The 17,818-nt window shown below is 41.6% G+C and overlaps 1 protein-coding gene across 2 annotated transcripts; it reads left to right on the plus strand.

The window, feature by feature from the left end:
* The first annotated feature begins 13,125 nt into the window (after positions 1–13,125).
* dtwd2 (DTW domain containing 2) lies at positions 13,126–17,185 on the plus strand. 2 transcript variants are annotated; one of them, XM_035184004.2, is made up of 6 exons: positions 13,171–13,549; positions 13,775–13,865; positions 14,550–14,644; positions 14,733–14,931; positions 15,381–15,509; positions 16,404–17,185. In XM_035184004.2, the coding sequence occupies exons 1-6, from the start codon at positions 13,386–13,388 to the stop codon at positions 16,581–16,583; spliced, it is 858 nt and encodes a 285-aa protein (XP_035039895.1). In that variant the 5' UTR covers positions 13,171–13,385; the 3' UTR covers positions 16,584–17,185. The 2 variants fall into 2 exon arrangements, with proteins under 2 accessions (XP_035039896.1, XP_035039895.1); XM_035184005.2 differs by lacking the exons at positions 15,381–15,509; positions 16,404–17,185 and adding an exon at positions 15,039–15,374 and having other exon boundaries at positions 13,126–13,549.
* The last annotated feature ends 633 nt before the right edge of the window (positions 17,186–17,818 follow it).

A 17,818-nucleotide genomic window follows, 5' to 3' on the forward strand; every position in this document is an offset into this window, starting at 1 on the left:
GGAATACCAGCCCAAAGCCGTCACTTTCTCCTAACGTTGTAATGATGGGTTCATTAAAAAGGTATCTAGCTCGCTAACTGAGCACAGATGGCAAAGAAGCAGTTATGGTATATCAGAGCGACTCTGGAGGCGATTTATGTCCGACCCCCAGGAACACCGAGCAACCGTCTCAGCATTACAGCTACTTGATCCTCTGTCTGTCTCCAGTTGTACACGAGATCCAAAGCTCCACCGTCCTTGACATCCATTTAGTATAAATGTGATTATATGCGGAGCAAATCGGTGCAAATCTAAAGTGACAGTCGGTTCAGCATTTCTATGAATGTGCCTGCTGAACTGAGGGGGACACACACACGGGGCACTGGGTCCCGTACCTCCTCAGATTGGAAACAATCAGAAAAATATACCCACAGGTTTTGCATTGCTTCCTTAACGTTGTCAATCATTTGAATATGAGACCATGAAAATAGAAATAATGGCCTTGTAAACTTCGATGGGTCCGGAACGCACGAGGAGCAAAATGCTTCAGTAAACTAGGCTGACAAATGGGCCTCTCTCCTTACAGCTACTGCACGCTGCTGCACACAGGCTTTATGAGGCAAGGGGCTCTCATAACTATGTCAAAGACATTAGCAACGGGGGCCCTAACATGCCCACAAAGTGAGAGTGGCAGTACCCCGTCAACAGCAGTGATGGCACAGATGGAGAAAAGGTAAGAACGGCATGGTGTTAAGAAATAAATGTGAACAAAGGAGGGTGGTAAAACACAGGAAGGGAGGCCGAGCTCCCGTTCAAGATAAACAAGCCATCAGCAAAACAATTGTTAGGTTGTATCTAACAATGATCCAAATGGGTTCCTTCCTTATAAAGAGAAACACTTACTACATTTAACCAGGCCAGACTAAAAGCATCCACATGTTGAGGTGTGTTTATTTACCAGTGCGCCATTTTGTCTGCTAAAGGCGCCGTTTGACATTTCAGGAAATGCTCCTTGTTGCTTTTTTGGGTGGATGCCACTCTCAATTTAGCTGCCTTTAGCAGAACAGTACTAAAATGTTAACCTAGCCTCAGAGTAACAAACAACAGTTTATTTATTTTTATTTGTAAAGGGACCATGGTCACTATTAAACATAAATGTTGCCATTTGATGCAGAGTTAGCTTAAAGCTAGTTTACATCCCTTGGCTCGTCACAAGCAAAACATAACATAGTCATGAAGCATAAGTATCACAAAGCAGCAAAGTGAAAGACACTGTTGACAGACTTTCTCACGTATTGTAGCTGACAGTTAATTCAATTAACAATAACCTATATATAAATATATCAGTGTACATATCACTAAAAACATCATCCTACCTGTAAAAAAGATTAAATCTTACAACACGAAAAAAAAATCCCACACACGCTGGTCATGCTACATCGCTCATAGTATATCTACATGTCTCAGCTCAAGTCTGCTCACTGTAGAAGTGTCAAGATGAAAATATATGTGGGATATGTAGTTGAAAAACAAGAAAGAACAATAAAATTGTGTTTATTTTAAGACGTGTCTCAACTCTGGCATTTCTTGTCAAATACTTGGCGGCTTTACATCTTCAGGGGTCTAAAAATCATCCAGATTAAACAATTAGAAAGAGGAAAATTTATTGACTGGACTGTTTAAGACTTACAGATTTACAACCGCATAAAACTTACAAATACACCACATTGTATTAACGGGCAACAGGGCCAAAGATAGGGAATTCCTTTTTCTCACATTTGTGAGAGGTTGTCAAACTAGAACTAAATCCTTCTGCTGCTGACTGCAGTTTCCTAGAGAGTCATTACAGAGGGGCTGAGGTCTTTTTTTTTTTTATCAGAAGAATGGTGGATTTCCGTACGTCTGTGAGCAGAGAACCGGGCACGGAGACGTCCCCAAGAGAGACGTACCCACTTACTAATAAAAGCCTGTCGACATACACGACTGACATCCTGTCTGCAACAATGCAACACAATGGAAGTGTCAGGTGTTCGGAGCTGTGGGAAGATACAGTGCTTGTTGAGCAAAATTAATTTTCGTTTGATGGGAAAAAGTTGAGCAAATATGTGTAACGGGCATAGTAAGTCTGCGAGTACACATGTACATACACAAATACACATACATGTACATATACACACAGGCTTCCTTGTAGGGATCAGTGTTTGTCAGTGTCCTGGGACAGCAGGACTTTGGTGTGTCTGCGGACCACAGCCTGAGACACACACACAAGGACAGGCCTGCCACAGGATGTGATGAGGGCGTGGTGCTCGAGTTCGCTCATTCTCCCACAGACCCTGGGACACACACAACACACACAGTTGTAAGGAAACCACGTTTGATTGGGTTAATTGACACTGACTGGGGAAATGTTTCATAAACGCCACAGACACAGAGTAACACATGCACTCTTGTTAAGACTAATTCATTCAAAAACACAACAACAAATTACTCGCGTCCAGCGTCCTCTCCCACCTCGACGCTCCCCTACGCAGAGGTTAATGAACTTGTTTTGAATTCCTTCACCTCTTGCAGGAACTACATTCCAAGCCTTGAAAATAGCGGCTGAAACAAAGAGAGGAAGTGATGTGAGAGCGCTTCCTCTCGACTCCCCTCTGAATTTATCTCAATCCTGCAGACCCGCTCGCCCCGCACTCGCCTGCCGCTCGGCCGCACCCAGGCAAACGCCATGAAACGCTGTGCTCCGACCTTTCTCCTTCACGCACATCAGAGCGGTTAACCCCGCCGTTTAACATCGAGCAAGGCAACAACTTCCACTCGTCCCCTTCTTCTTTGATCCCCCATCATCCGAGCCTTCCCTTATTCTTTTAGCCTCAGCCAGCCTGGTTGTGATTATCCGCCCGTTCGGCCTGAACTTAAGTTTTTCCACAACCCCTTGACGTAAATGTAGATGTATTGGTGGTAAGAAGTGGAGGATACATCTGTAACATGTGTCCGGGTGTATTTGGCGCTTGATTCAATGCAAACCTGCTGTGACCTGCGACCCCTGATTCATATGGCATTCTGCCGAGGGGATCGTGGTGGGCAAAGTCTGTACGCAAAATGTCTGAAGGAGGATGTCTCACAAAGGATTCGCTGTACTTTCCCCTCAACTGTTTATTTTGTCACGATTCATTAGAATGTGACAAATATTCGTCATGCAAACTACATTTTTTGGCGTAAAATATGCAAAGGTATGCTGTTCCCTTAAGGGAAAATCACACTGTTTCCCCAATCCCCAGCCAGTGTGCAGGTAAAGTTGGTTGACTGTTTGAAATATTTACTCAAGAATGAATTAAAATATTGTTCTCTGTGTTGCTTATATAAGTGCACAGCTCTTATCTACAGCTCAAAAGGGTAGAAATCATTAAGTCAAACTGTTTAATGTGAATATAATGGTTCTGTGAGGCAACATTAGAAGGGGGGGATTGGGGAGTGGGAGACAGGAAGTGTCGTTTAGTAACTGGCTCAATCTCCAGAAGCAGATCTTCCGGTCAACGGGTGCTTCCCTACGTTAACGCTACAATAATACATGAGTCACAACGCAAGCTGATAGAGGGGGAGATGAACAGGAGGGAAGGGCGGTCTGAGACAGGGGATAATATTCGTACATTGTGCAACAGGAGTGGAATTAGATATATAGTGTGGTGTATGAGGGTGGTCTGTTTGGGCAGTAACATAGCCTGGTGGTCTGTAGCTCTTCTAATAACAGTGAAAAGGTGTAAAAAGGGGCTGTTTTCTGCATGAGTAAATTTTGCACATTTGATTGTGAGTGTAATGTGTAGAGTAAAGGCTTCATAGAAAGTTTAAAAAAAACCCACTGTCAATATTTCACTGCAGGAGGAGCACGGACACGCTGCTCAAACCTGCTGTCACTGTATTTTCGAATCTACCTTCAATTCCAAAAAACGTGTGTCTGACTGTGGAAAGCGTTTTTTCACAAATTGTTCAACTAATCGACATCACACCTAAACACTTTGTGTGTGTGTCCTTAGTGGTCCAGGGAGGTGCAGTGTCGAATTGGGTGAGATTTGGACATGTGGTACGTTAAAAAATAATAACATTTGAATAAACAGTTGACCAGAGCATAAAATCTTCATTGCAGATAAATAAGGTAGGATGAAAACAAAGTTTTCTAACTTCACTCGACCATAGATGTTTGTAAAAAGCTCTGCACACAACGTCCAGCACACAAACAATAAAATGTGACAGTATATTGTAGAACTGTTTGAGGAGGACTCACTAATGACGAGGATTAAATCTGAAGTAGCTCCGGAGCATTAACACAGGACAAGAGAACAGAATATTCCAAACAGGCTGGTTTAGAACGGGCACTGCACTAGTATAACTAAATATTGGGTCAGGATTGAGTTGCATTCAAGGACACCAAACAAGCCTGATGACTGGGTTTGCTGCTCCGCGGATGCAGACCTTCATGTTTCTGTCCCTCCACCTCTTCATCATTCTCTCGGGTCTCTGTCACTGGCACCATCTGCACCGATTCCCAGAATGTAATGTATACACTGAAAAACACATCTCCCAAGAAGCAAAACCTCTCGGTGAAAAACATAATGAAGTGCTGACATCTCATATAGAGGGAAAACCCCACGCTTCAATCATGCCTGCACATGAGCACACACACGCTAATACATGTATGAGTTCAAGTTTCCCCTCTAAGAAACTACACTGTATGAATACATGCTGCGCTCTCTGCACTGGTGGTGAGATTTAAAGGCCAAGGCGATGACCCCCGGTGTGACTACCACCTACTGCCTCCACGCCCCAGAGCAGTGCAGTGAGGGTCCCCCCCCTTTTTTAACAAGTCTCCGCAGGCTCATCCGTCTTCCCAGAGAGCCTGTCAGTCTGTGCTCAGCGATTTATCAGGCTGAAAAATGAAGCACGTCTCACAGGAAAAGGCGTCATCGGAGACTACTGGACACAAAGGGGCCTAACGTCGTGCTGAGTGTCGCCGTCACAGAGCAGCCGCTCAGCTCACGACTCGGCATCCTCTGACCAAAACTACAACTTTGTACTAATGCGTAAACAAATCACTTCTGTTGCCTTACATCCCAGCCAGTGCCAGATTTATTTTGTACATACATAAACATGGTAATGGCTCTAACAATAATCATATGGTCGGGAGATTACTTGTCTCCGAGGGAGGAAATGTATTAATAGTAGGCTACTGTCTGGATCATGATCACTGCATGTTTTAGGACATGTTCCATCATTTTTAGACTGCACGCAACTCATAGATATGATGTCAGAGTGAACAGTGGACATACAAGAACCAGGCCCTGACACCCAAGAACCCCCAAGTGATAATGTCTGGATTAGATTATAAGCAACAGAAAGGTTTTGGGTGAGGTTGGGGGGGGGTGTTACAGTGCTGTGGGTGAATAAAGATAACTATAGACAGTTTAGAATGTGCTGAAGCTGCAAATGTATAAACAGTGGAAATTGTGATCTAGTAATTTAAAATCACTACATCTGGATTTTTATTTGATTCTCATAAATATCCGTTCTCCTGAATATTTCCTGAATATTTTCATCAAGATCCTTAAATTATTCTCAGAGAAATCAACAAGAATGTTGGAAAAACACAAAAATCTATTTTTTTAAACGTCAAAATGTAATCGGTCTTTCCTGGGGTCATGCCCCACCCCTTCCATTTCATGGAAATTGGTTGGGCAGTTTGTGCGTAATCCTGCAAACTAACACAAAAAAAAACACAAACCTCTTTGGCGGAAGTAAATAAAAAATATAAATGAATTTTTGGTGTAGTCTGTATCTGTTTGGACAAAACAGTGTGTGAGTGTGTGTGTCTGTGTGTGGCAGTTAATCAGTGCAGTGAGATTTAACAGGAGCACAAACATCCAGTCACACACTTGTACAGATGGTGTGTGTGGCCATTGATCACCAACTTCACGAGCAGCTCTTATCAGTGTCCTGCTCCATTGGCTGTCTGCACTTTCACAGACCAATCAAAGCTTGTGACTCATTCTCTCTACTCGTTATCTCTGTTTGTGTGTGTGCCTGTGTTTTGTGTGTGTAATCCACGAAGGGGTGGGGGTGGGGGGGTCAAAGAGTAAAGGAGGGGCAGTGAATGAAAAGGATTCCCAGCGTTATGAAGGTTACCGTTGGCTTCAGCGACCTCACGCTGTCCATCTCCGTCAAGAAACTTCAGGCTGTTAACTCTTATCTCTCAGCTGAGCCTGTGGTACCATCCATTCAATCCCTCAGTGTCACTTCACAGCCTTTAGAGGGAAAGTGATTTTTGTGTGTGTGTGTGTGTGTGTGTGTGTGTGTGTGTGTGTGTGTGTGTGTGTGTGTGTGTGTGTGTGTGTGTGTGTGTGTGTGTGTGTGTGTGTGTGTGTGTGTGTGTGTGTGTGTGTGTGTGTGTGTGTGAGAAGCCTACTTATCTTTTTTTCGAGACTGTTACTCCACTTGAACGGGTGGTATGAAAATCCTCTTTGCTTTCAGGACATATTAATGGATTATTACTGACATAAACAGAGTTAACAACCTTCTGATAGGAGTATTATTTATAGTTAGCAGTAATTATACTTTTTTTTCATGTTTTCATGGTCTTTTTAAGCTTTTTTAATTTGGAGAATGTTCCAATATTTGACCACTTACCCTCTGGAAAAGTCCAGCAGGACATTTGGAACCAAATCCATTTATAAACTTCTTATTATTAACATGCTTCACCAAACTTTATAACTGGATTCTTTCTAGGAAGCTATTACCTAAACATTTTATTTCACAAATATTTTATTGCTCCCTCTACATTTTAAGTTGTCCACACAAACCAGCAGCTTGTTAACTTCTATAAGTTTGATAAATAATTGTCTGGTGAAGTTTCTAGCAAACACAGAGTAACAGCAGCACCATTAGTCTTTTTGCCGTTCAGTTTGAGGTATAATCGTGTACAGTGGGGTTTTTTCTCAGAAGAGCTGCCTGCTACACTGAAACACAAGAAACACAATGGTGAGAGGGAATGGAAACAGTATAATTGTCGGTGGAAAACCAAAACAATGAGATGAAAGGTGTTAAAAAAGCTCCATAGAGCTAAGGGAGACTGCAGTGTCGGCTGATAATTCTTTGATACGTTTACCGAAAACCTTCTACATTATGCATAGCCATCCATTGTTTAAAAACGCTTCCTGAAATAGCTTTAAGTAAGGGACCTGAATATTTCTCCCACCACTGCTCAAACAAAGAGAAACGTCTCTTCTACCACAGGTTCGTCAAACTCTGGTCAGAAGCTGGTGAAGAACAGTCAGCGGAGCAGGTGGGTGTAAAACTAGCCCTGTGCTTGTTTGTCTCCCACCCCCCACCTGCTGTTTTTATTCCTCCTTTTATTTATTTTGGATTTCCTCATTTCATCCCTCACTCGTCTGCCCGCGGCAGGTTGTTCTCAGGACCCGCTCACAGCGGGGAGCCACAGATGGTCGATAGATAATCCGAAAGTTTCACTTCTGTTTCGGATCCAGTCGTTGCTTTGGTTCACTTGTAAAGTGGACACATTTACAGCTTAGTGACTCATGACAGTATAACCAAGGAGACCGAACTGTGTGTTTTAACATTCAATTTTGTATCCACGATTTAACAAGAGAGTCGAGCCTCAGCTCAAGTCGCTCTGATTTCACCTGTTTGGAGAGTATCTGACCCCAGTTCACCGTGTGTTTATTTAGCTTTTAAACCAGAAGGACACTGGCTCACATACACACACAAGCAAACATGAGTGAAGGGCCAGTAACCTTGAAGGTCATCACAGGTGTGTTTGTATCTGTGAAAACTTTTTTTTGTCTCAGCTGTCTCGGTGGTCTTTGTTTGGTTCGTAAAGTTTAGTGACTCGCGAATCACTGAAAGAAGTGAAACACAAGTAACTATAAAAGCTAGCTTTAATCGGGGTATATGTATTTATGCTTGTCATACTTTTCCTTATGATTTTTTCTTTGTGGTTACAGCCCAGTGATTTCAAGTCAGATGTGTCATGTTTTTAGGCGTTTAAAAATAATAAGAAACACCACTGTTCAACTTCAGTGCTTTTGTAAATGTACCATACTGATGAGCTCACACCAACGTTAGGCTCAATTTGGAGTTTGAATCCTCAACCTGCGAATGACAGAGTGATTCATTTTCACTCAGAAAAGCAGAGGGGAACTCGGAGAGCACATACAGTACCTCCACACAGACTGATTCGCCACTATATTGCACATCCTTGTATTGAGATCAGAAACCCTCGAAGCTGGTAGATTTAAAACAAATCCTGAGGAGGACAGGTTGTGTGATTTGTGTGAATTAAGGTTGAGAACAAACCACATTTTCATCTGTGTTGTCCTTAATATGATGAGTTAAGACTATATATATATATATATATATTACGTGAAATGTTCAAAATCCAGAAATGCAGTCTGGTGCAATGATGACAGAATGGAATGGGTTTTTAATTTCAATGCTTATAAGTTTGCCTCCTTGGTATCTATGGTTTATTTGTTTAGTTGTGTTGTTGATGCTGCTACTCTGGTTTCTTTATTTCTTTTTTGGTTTGATTTTCTAAATAATGGTGTCTTGTAAGCCTATTTTAGGAGGGGCAGATAATGTGGATAAGGTAAGGTAAGGTATTTACTGTGTTACAGCAGCAAAAAAGGAATAGTGAAATATACACTCAGTAAAGGTAATAAATAAGTAAAAAATACAATATAAAGACAAGGAACTATAACAAAAATGTAAATATATATCTTACAATTTCACGTGTAAACATGTTTGATATAAATCTCTTATTGTCATAAAGATCTCTGGATTATTTCTTGAGAAATTTCCAAAAATGTAAAAAAGAAACACCATGCAATGATGAATAAAGCTAAAAAGAAGTTCAAATCGCTCCAAAAGTTAATGAGTCCTTCCTCAGCCCATTCCTCACTCTTCCACCAATTTTCAATAAAATCGGTTCAGTAGTTTTTATTTGCGTTATCCTGCTAAAAGACAAACAGCTATGAAAACATAACCTCCTTGGCGACTGTAAAAGAAAGTTATTGGACCATAATGTCTCCTAAATGAATGAAACCCCTTTGCGTCCTTCTTTATATTTCTCTTTCATCCCCATGTCTACCTCTCATTGATTCTCTCTTGTCTCATTACCAAGCATGTATCACCCCGTGACATGTGGCTGAGTATATGTTTCAATACGGGACGATAACGTTTTCTGGCTCTGCTCCACGCAGCTTGAACCTTATAGCGTGTCAGTCCTGTTGGTCCGTCTCTCAGCTCCCTGCAGGTTCCTTGGCTCAACTTTATGCTCCAGTGGAGTTGAATGGGTCAATCTGACAGGTCCACAGTGGATATTGTGTTGGTTTTCAGATGTAGGGTTAATGTTCCAAAAGGACTGTAAAGATTTGGATTATTACATTTTTATAAACTGAGAAGACATAAACCAGACTTTGTTTCTACAGGAGCAGTTTGGGGCTTATTTCTGCCTAATTTTCTATATTTCACATACCTCTATAACTGCCTCAACATCACTGAACCATGCTTAATGGTTTAAATTGTCTACAATAAGTAAACACAAAATGTTGCAAACAGGGTGCATGTTCTCTACCCCAGCAAACTGATGAGTTTAAAGATACAAACGTAGTGACTGATCCCTTCGTTTCCTCATAAATCAACCCACACAACAGATGCTGCTATAGACATCTAACATAAAACAGAGAGAGAGATCATGTTACTCAGCTCCGAGCATCACATTATGTTAGGATTGATTTAAAGATTTTATTGATTACGTTTGAGAGTTTTTCATGGCTGGGCTCCAGAGTTCCTTTCCTCTCATCAACAACCCAAGTGCAGCCTGAAGTTCTCAGACAGGAACCTGCAGACTGTTTGGGTTTAAGATCAGCGGGGGCCCGTACTTTTGTGGTCAGGGATCTACGGCTCTGGAATGACCTGTATGAAGAGGGGAGGCCAAATCATTTTTGTGCTTTAAGTTACTTCTGAAAAGTCATTTTCAATGATGAACCTACATGTAATTTGTCATTTATGATTCATATCACATTACCTTCATGTTTATTTTCTATGGGCTTTAATGTACGTAGCCCAGCAGTTTTCAGACATGAACTCCAGAGAATGTCCGTGGAATTGAGTCTGGACTTTCTCCGGAGTTTGACTTTCTAACATGAACATACATGTTCAAAACAACACATACATTTCTGGATTGCTCAGGTGAGGGGTGGTGCAGACAGAGGCAGGATGTAACGTATTCATTCAGCTGCGGAGATCACGAAATCGGCGTTGGCCCGTATCACCAAAAACTCTCTTGACATCTTCGTCTATGTCTTCTACGTGTATGGCACCGCTCTTGTATTCTTTTAGATTTTTGCTTACGTTACATGTTAGAAACCTCATCAACACCCCCACTCACTCATGGGGCATCCTGCGGAGGAGGACCTGCTGTGTTCTCACATCAAGATTTTACTGGGGGGTTACTGAGGGTGTTTCTGTGAGAACCAGAATCGGTTCTGCCCGCTCTGCATCGCCCTCTTCTTCAGTCTGGGAGGTCTGCTGCCAGGAACGTTCACCACCTGAGAGGAAGACTGAGGTGGATGTTGGATATAAAAGCACTTCCTGCTCAGGGTCTGAATATAGTCAAGATGGAGTACAGAGGGGATGTTTACATAGTGGTCTACAGGGGCTCCTGACACAATAGGAACAGCCTCGGAGCATGTTTGTTGGATGACGAGAGGCATTGTGCTGTTAAACTTTTTTCTATCTCTAACTCTGTCTCAAAGTAGAGCTCCAATTAGCCCTTTGTTGCTCCAAGTTGTCCCGTTGCATGCTGGGAGACCTACGTTCCTCTTTTGGACATTCAGCTTTCTGCAGGGGCCGCGGGAAAACACTCGGAGGACGAGCGTTGCCTCGGTCGTTATATCACAAAAAATAGTGCAACAGGTTATCATCTCTCTTCACTTTCAGCTTGTCAATTATTTGTCAGCCAGCAGAAAACACAACTCACTCCTGCACTGAGCACCCAATAGTCTACGCTCATGCATTTGGATTAGCTGTTTGTGAATTACTCTCCAGCGCAGACCTGACAGCATTTGTTCCAGGTTATCTGTGTGAACTGGACTCTTCCTTCCTCTCTGAGGCATGTCTTGGCCCGTTTGATGGACTCATCATTTTTCTGGACCAAAGTCAATAAAGGTTTCTCTGCTATCCACAAATCTGAGGACAGAAAAACACACACACACACACACACACAATTCTCTTAGTGACAAAGGATTTCCCCCCTGTTCTGGGTGATTGGTGCTTGATTTCAGATGGGTTAATGTGGTGAGCAAGGCAACACCCATCTGTGACACTTCTTTGACAGGTAATATACCATAAACTACTCTATTCAGTCCCCCTGACCTCCTATTGTCTTCATTCATTAACTCTTTTGGCCACTTGGGGGCATTGCAGCATTCTGTAAGAACATGTAATCACCCTGTAAAAAGTTGTAGGGTCTGAATCAGATTACAACTTTGATTATAGATTTAATCAAGCTATAACATCAGTAGGAGGATATAAGTTTCAGTGCTATTGTAAATATGAATTATTCCATATCTTGTCTGTGTTTCAGTTGTAAATTCATGTATATACAGGACACAAAAGTTGTACTAACTTAAGGCCTTTGGGTCCAGGGCTTGCAGGTAATGTTTATGTGCCTGTTTTTTCTCATTTTATTCCCATTGTGGTTACAATACAATGGTTTAAATTCATATTTTTTATGTCTTTAGGGTATTTTTTTAAATAATAAACCACCCCTCAGCTTCAGTTCTTTTGCAAATTAACTGGATCAATTAGCTCAGACCAACTTGAGGCTCAATTCTTCTTAAACGTGGGAAAAGGAGGGGGGATTTGGTTTTTTTCCACAAATACATCACAAAATGTACTTTATTGATAATATTTGTTCTTCTTTTATTAATTCTACAGGTATTGAGGCACCTCTAGCTTGTAGAGGGAGCTGTGGCCCACATGTTCTGTAACATACAAGTCTCAAGTCAAGTCAAGTCAAGAGTGTGTGCTGCTTTTTCTGCTTTTTATCCTACGGCGCCACCATCAGGAGGATCTCACTAAAGACAGAGCAGCTGAAGTTCCTCCGTTCACAGCCTCAACTGTGCTCCTCTCCATGGACATGTCAACTACAAATACATTAAAGTAAGTGCTGTACTTTATTCACTGCTCCAGTTAATAGTATAAAAGAAGGAATTTTTTAGTACAAAAATGTAATGGTGTGGTAAGAGATGAGATTTAATTCATCTATATCTCACATCTGAGAAAATAGTGCAGACAAATCATATCTAATATGAAAATGTGTTTAGATAAGCAACATGCAACAACTGTCATACAGATCATAATGGACATGATGTCTCTGATTAGCTGTCACTGTGTCAATGCTGGATGGAGAACCTTTGTTGTCTTCATCTTAGCTCTGTAGAGGATGAAGGTCTCAATTGATGGTCTGAGGATCCTCTTTGGTCTCTAAAAATTGTATTCACAAGCAAAACCGCTTTTAGAAAAAAATATATTTTACTATGTAAAAGGCTGGATACACAGGAAAATATACCCTGCTGGATTCGAATGCCCCTGAAAAACAGATAGAAAATGACACTGTTGATGAAAGTAACTACCCTGTCTGTTTTACCTGGCTTGTTACCAGAATTAATAGAGAGACATGAAAACTATCCTTTCTTGCAGGAAATGTCTCCCTGTTAACTGTGTGTGTCACCGTGATAAGAAGAGAGAATCTGGGGAAATATATATACATATTTATCGAGGAGACGATGTATAATTGTTACTTTTATTATTATCTATGAATTGTACAGTAATTGTATATGATTGTACATATTCTTTAAAAGTGTTTTAAAGTTTGATTAAATAACTTGTGTTGGGGTTATTATTTCCCCTTCTGCACTATAGTGTGTGTGGAATTTGACTTTCACGTCAAACAAGAAGCCTGCCTGCCTGCCTGCCTGCCTGCCTGCCTGCCTGCCTGCCTGCCTGCCTGTCTGTCTGCCTGTCTGCCTGTCTGCCTGCCTGCCTGCCTGCCTGTCTGTCTGTCTGTCTGTCTGTCTGTCTGTCTGTCTGTCTGTCTGTCTGTCTGTCTGTCTGTCCTGATACTATACTACTATGAAATTTGTAGTGGACTGTCTCTTTAAATGACTCTGACCAACCAATCACCACTCTTCTCTCTAAACCTATCACAAAGCCGCAGCTCTGAGTTTAACCAATCAGAGGCAGGACAGGGGCGGGTCCTCGCCCACCTCGGTGGGTAAGGCGTAAAGCCGGTGAGTTTGAGTAGTTGGCTAAGTTAGCATATTGCTAACTCCGCCATGGAAGATGCCCCCAGACTAAGCTCCACAGTGTCTCCCGAGGAGAATGGACCAGGGACCTGCGACAGCTCCTGGACGGAAGACGGACTGGTCGATGCTTTCAGAGACCTGGCCACCCTTCCGGTCGAGGTCGAGGAGAGAAGACCGACGTGTTTACGGTGCCGGTGAGCTGAATTAAAGCGAAGCTAATGCTATGTAGCTAGCCTAACGGTCGGTTGTGCAGATTGCCCCACCACGTCCCTCTCAAATAAGTGGCATGCTTTGATGAGGGAACAGGTTCATGTCGTTACAGAGCATCTGCACATCAGCTGAAACAGAGAGAGGGGGCTATAGGCTGGGAAGTAACGGGGATATCACAGCTTCACGTCTTCAACTTTCCTCCCATGTAGTCGCCCTCAGAAGGTGTGTCTCTGCCCCTTTCTGCCAACACAACCCCTGGAGGTCTCCACATGCCTGTACGTAGTGCAGCATCCCGCAGAGGTGAGTCCATACAGGTCAAAAGGGATCTGCCTGCTTTATGCTTCATGCTTCATGCTTTTATTACATTACATAGCATTTAGCTGACGCTTGTATCCAAAGCGACTTACAATAAGTGCATCCAACCATGAGGCTGCAAACCCAGAGCATAAAGAATCATGGAAGTACATTAACTTCAAAATACCAGTGGTGGAGGAAGATTGCAGGCCCTTTATTCAAGTTAAAGTAGCATCACCACAATGTAATGACACCACCGAAGTCCCAGGTTTACTGCAGATCATTTCCACCAAAGTTGACTCAACACAAATGTTACAAAATTGCATTTAAAGTGCAATACGAATGTTGTCTTAATCATCAATACAAGTGACAGTATTTCTCTCTATTTATTGATTGTGGAGAATACACAATAGCAACATTGAAATTTGATTTCAATATCAACAAGAATGACCCTCAGTAGAGAACATACCACCACTAAGGCCCAACAGTCCAATTGCACACACTCATGGTTATCAGTCCCTTAAATGTGCCTCATCTTTTTCATCAAGATCCATGAATCCATGTAAATACATGTAAATGTTTTAACAATTAAACACTAAACAGACATCCTAGCTGATGACAATCATTATCATGTCTTTATTTTACATTTGTGGCTCTAATTAATTAATTGTCAAACCATGTGTCTTTCAGGAGAGCAGAGTTCTTCGCACAGTGCCTCTACTTGCTGCTTGTTTGCCTCCAGGAAAATGCAATGTCATAGTAGGAAGGCGATTCAGTGAGGAAAAGTAAGGAGTTTTTTTTTATATTCTAATATAACACACGGATATCCTGATGTCACAACACTGTTTTTCTCTTAATCTCATTTCCCCTCAGGCACCCAGACCTTGCCGCATTGTGTCGGGACAGCAGGACGCTGATCTTGTACCCAGGCCCTAGTTCTCAAAACCTGGAGGAGTTAGTGAAATACCAGGAAGTAGGAGCTGTAAAACATAACATCATCATCATAGACGGCACCTGGAACCAGGCTAAAAGCATGTTCCTCAAGAACAGCCTGTTCCACCTGCCCAAACAGGTTTGAATCAATGTCTCATTGTGGGGTGAAGAAAATTGAAAATTTGTCAAGTTAGTGTTTGAAAGTCTTTCTCCTCTGTTGTGTCCCATTTGTGTTTTATTTATCAGCGTAAATCACAAAATCTTAGTGGTTATAGAGAAGGGCCTTTTTCCAATAGCCCCTTTTATACCGGGATCCTACTATTGCTGTTAAGAAGAGTCACCAAAAAGGCCAGTATATTGCTGCCCCTTTGTGTGATATATTTCTTTGATAGCATGCTAGCTTTCCAGAAACAGAGACACGCTTTGCTGTGGTATTTAAAGACGTTTTATTCAATATAAATCTGAAGATCATGCTGCTGTCTCTTCATCAGCTTATCTCTTAACTTCTAGACATTAATCAATAAGAGCCATTGCCAACAGCGTGAGAATACCACACTACTACTGGTGACCTCTGCTTTGGTTTACCAGGTGCAGCTCAACAGGACTTTGTGCAGTCAGTACGTGATCCGCACACAACCCTCTAACATCTGTCTGTCCACGCTGGAATGTGCTGCTGTCGCTCTGTCTATCCTGGAGCAGAATGACGCCATCCAAGAGGTGATGTGGTGAAATAATTATGAATTATTGTCTGAAAATATAGATTTGACACACTTTTTGTCCCACAGATTGCACAGTGAATATGAAATTACTTACAGAGTCAGTTTAGTTGCTCTTTAATATATTTCCAGGGGGTGTAATGTTAAGGAAAGGGGGGGGACTCTCTTCGGTTTGACTGCTGGCCTCGGGACCCTTATAGCAGGTCATAGCCTTCTGTGTCTCCTCCACTGTTGTCAAATAAAGACAGTGAATTTGTAATGTGGGATAAGATAGTCAAAAACCCATTTCAATAAAATACATTTCAGTGCAACATCACAATCTACATTCACACTACTACATTTCATGTGAAAACGCATCAACTCTGCTACAGTTACACCCGGTGTTCACACACATTTTTTTTAGAGCCACTAATGCAGGGAAGTTTTAGAGCCACTAATACAGGGAAGTTTGGAAATGCTACTGCTCCCGTTTTAGTCTGAAAACTCCAGGACTGCATTTAAGTAAGGAAGGGCAAAAACTGCGATGTTTGGAAACAATGACGTAAAGACTCACAACTGCTGATTGGGTCTTCTCAGTCATGACCTAACCTTCGCTGATTCATCAGGCTCCTATCACATGGTCCTCTTCCAGAAAGAAACAGGCATTAGTCTCGACTACCACTGTAGAACGCCAAATGGATAATCAATTACAGGTGTTGCTGACCCTATTGTATATGATTTTACAATAATTCAACTGCTTACACTTCATCAGTAGATTATTTTGATACAGGCAGATTCTGGGGTTATAACACCAGTGTTAAGCTTTTAATATCATATCAAAAGTAACTGAATGGAAAATAAATTTGAATAATTGTATTTCGTATTAACTTCTCCCTTTTTCAAATTGTATGTCCAGGTTCTTTTGAGGCCCCTCAAAGCCCTGTGCTCCTTCCAGCTGGATCACGGTGCTCAGGTTCATCACAGCAAGGAGCATCTACTGAAGAACGGCATGTACGACAAACCTATGCCCAAGAACAAACGCAAGATTAAGAGAATGGAGAAACTCGTCACCGATCACAACATCTGCCCCAGATGAAAGTGGGACTGAGCAGAGAAAAGAGCCTCGACTCATCTCTGTATATACTGCACAGGACTGTATCACCCACGTGCAGCAGCGTCAGGGTACAGGCATGGTGACCTCGGGACTTATGGGAAATAAAAAATAAAAAATTAGTTGGAAGCAGGTCAATGTAAGTTATGTATTTGTCATTAATTTGAAATTAATTGATGACAAAGCTGTTGTTGAATTGTCATAGAGTGACAATTAGTCAGGTTTCTGGACTTTCATTGTTTTTTAAAAAGTTTACATGATTCCTTCTTGTGTTTTATAAACATTTTGGTAGTTGTGTTCTGCAGGTGCTCAAATCTGGAAGGGCTGATTTCATTCAGATAAACTACCAAAGACACAGTGAGGAGAAAAAAGTGAAATAAATGTGGAAATATTAAATTGGATGTAAGATCTCCACATTTGGCTGAGAGAACTGTTAAATAAACAGTAATAGGGAACTTGCAGGTCTTAAAGTAAAAGCATTGAATTCAATTTCAATTGTAAAAAGTTTGATTAGTTTTATCCTAAAAAATATTGTTATATACTGCTGGGAAGTACAGAACTGTGATATAATAAATAAATCAAAGCCATATTGTCCTGACTGGTTTTTGATTACACTGTTGTACTTATTTAATTGCACTCTGGTTTTAAATAGGTCTTCACATTTCTCCACATTTAGGAGCAGATGATTCCCACCGCACCACTCAACAAAGTTTGCCATCAGTCTCTAATACAGCCCACGACCAGAGTTATCAAGTGTTCTTCTGTAGGTGGCGTGCTTATTATAGAAATCTGAGGAGTGCAGAGTGAACAGAAGTGGAAACATGAAAGTGCCCTGTGGCGCTTTCTGTGTTATAATCACCAGCTTAGACAGGGCTGTCCACAGCCAAACGAGCTGGGGCCTATCTGACAGATAGTCAGGAGACTGTAGTATTTTTTGGTAGTTGCTATGTGTCTGTTTCCTTAAAATTTTGCAGATGATGACCTCTGACCTCTTGGTGCTGTGAGCCTGTACCTAATGGTACTATTCAGTAACCCATCCAAAGCTATAATAATGCATCATAAATTAATTTTTGATTAGTATTAATCAGAATCTGCGAAGTAACTGCTAACTAAAGTTTGCAAATAAATGCAATGTACCAAACTTTACATTTAGATATACAAATAATACTTAATGTGTACTGTGCTTGATTTGCCACTGGTCAGTATTTAGAGGTTGCCCT

The sequence above is a fragment of the Hippoglossus stenolepis genome, chromosome 18 (assembly GCF_022539355.2).
Source record: "Hippoglossus stenolepis isolate QCI-W04-F060 chromosome 18, HSTE1.2, whole genome shotgun sequence".
Taxonomy (NCBI): domain Eukaryota; kingdom Metazoa; phylum Chordata; class Actinopteri; order Pleuronectiformes; family Pleuronectidae; genus Hippoglossus; species Hippoglossus stenolepis.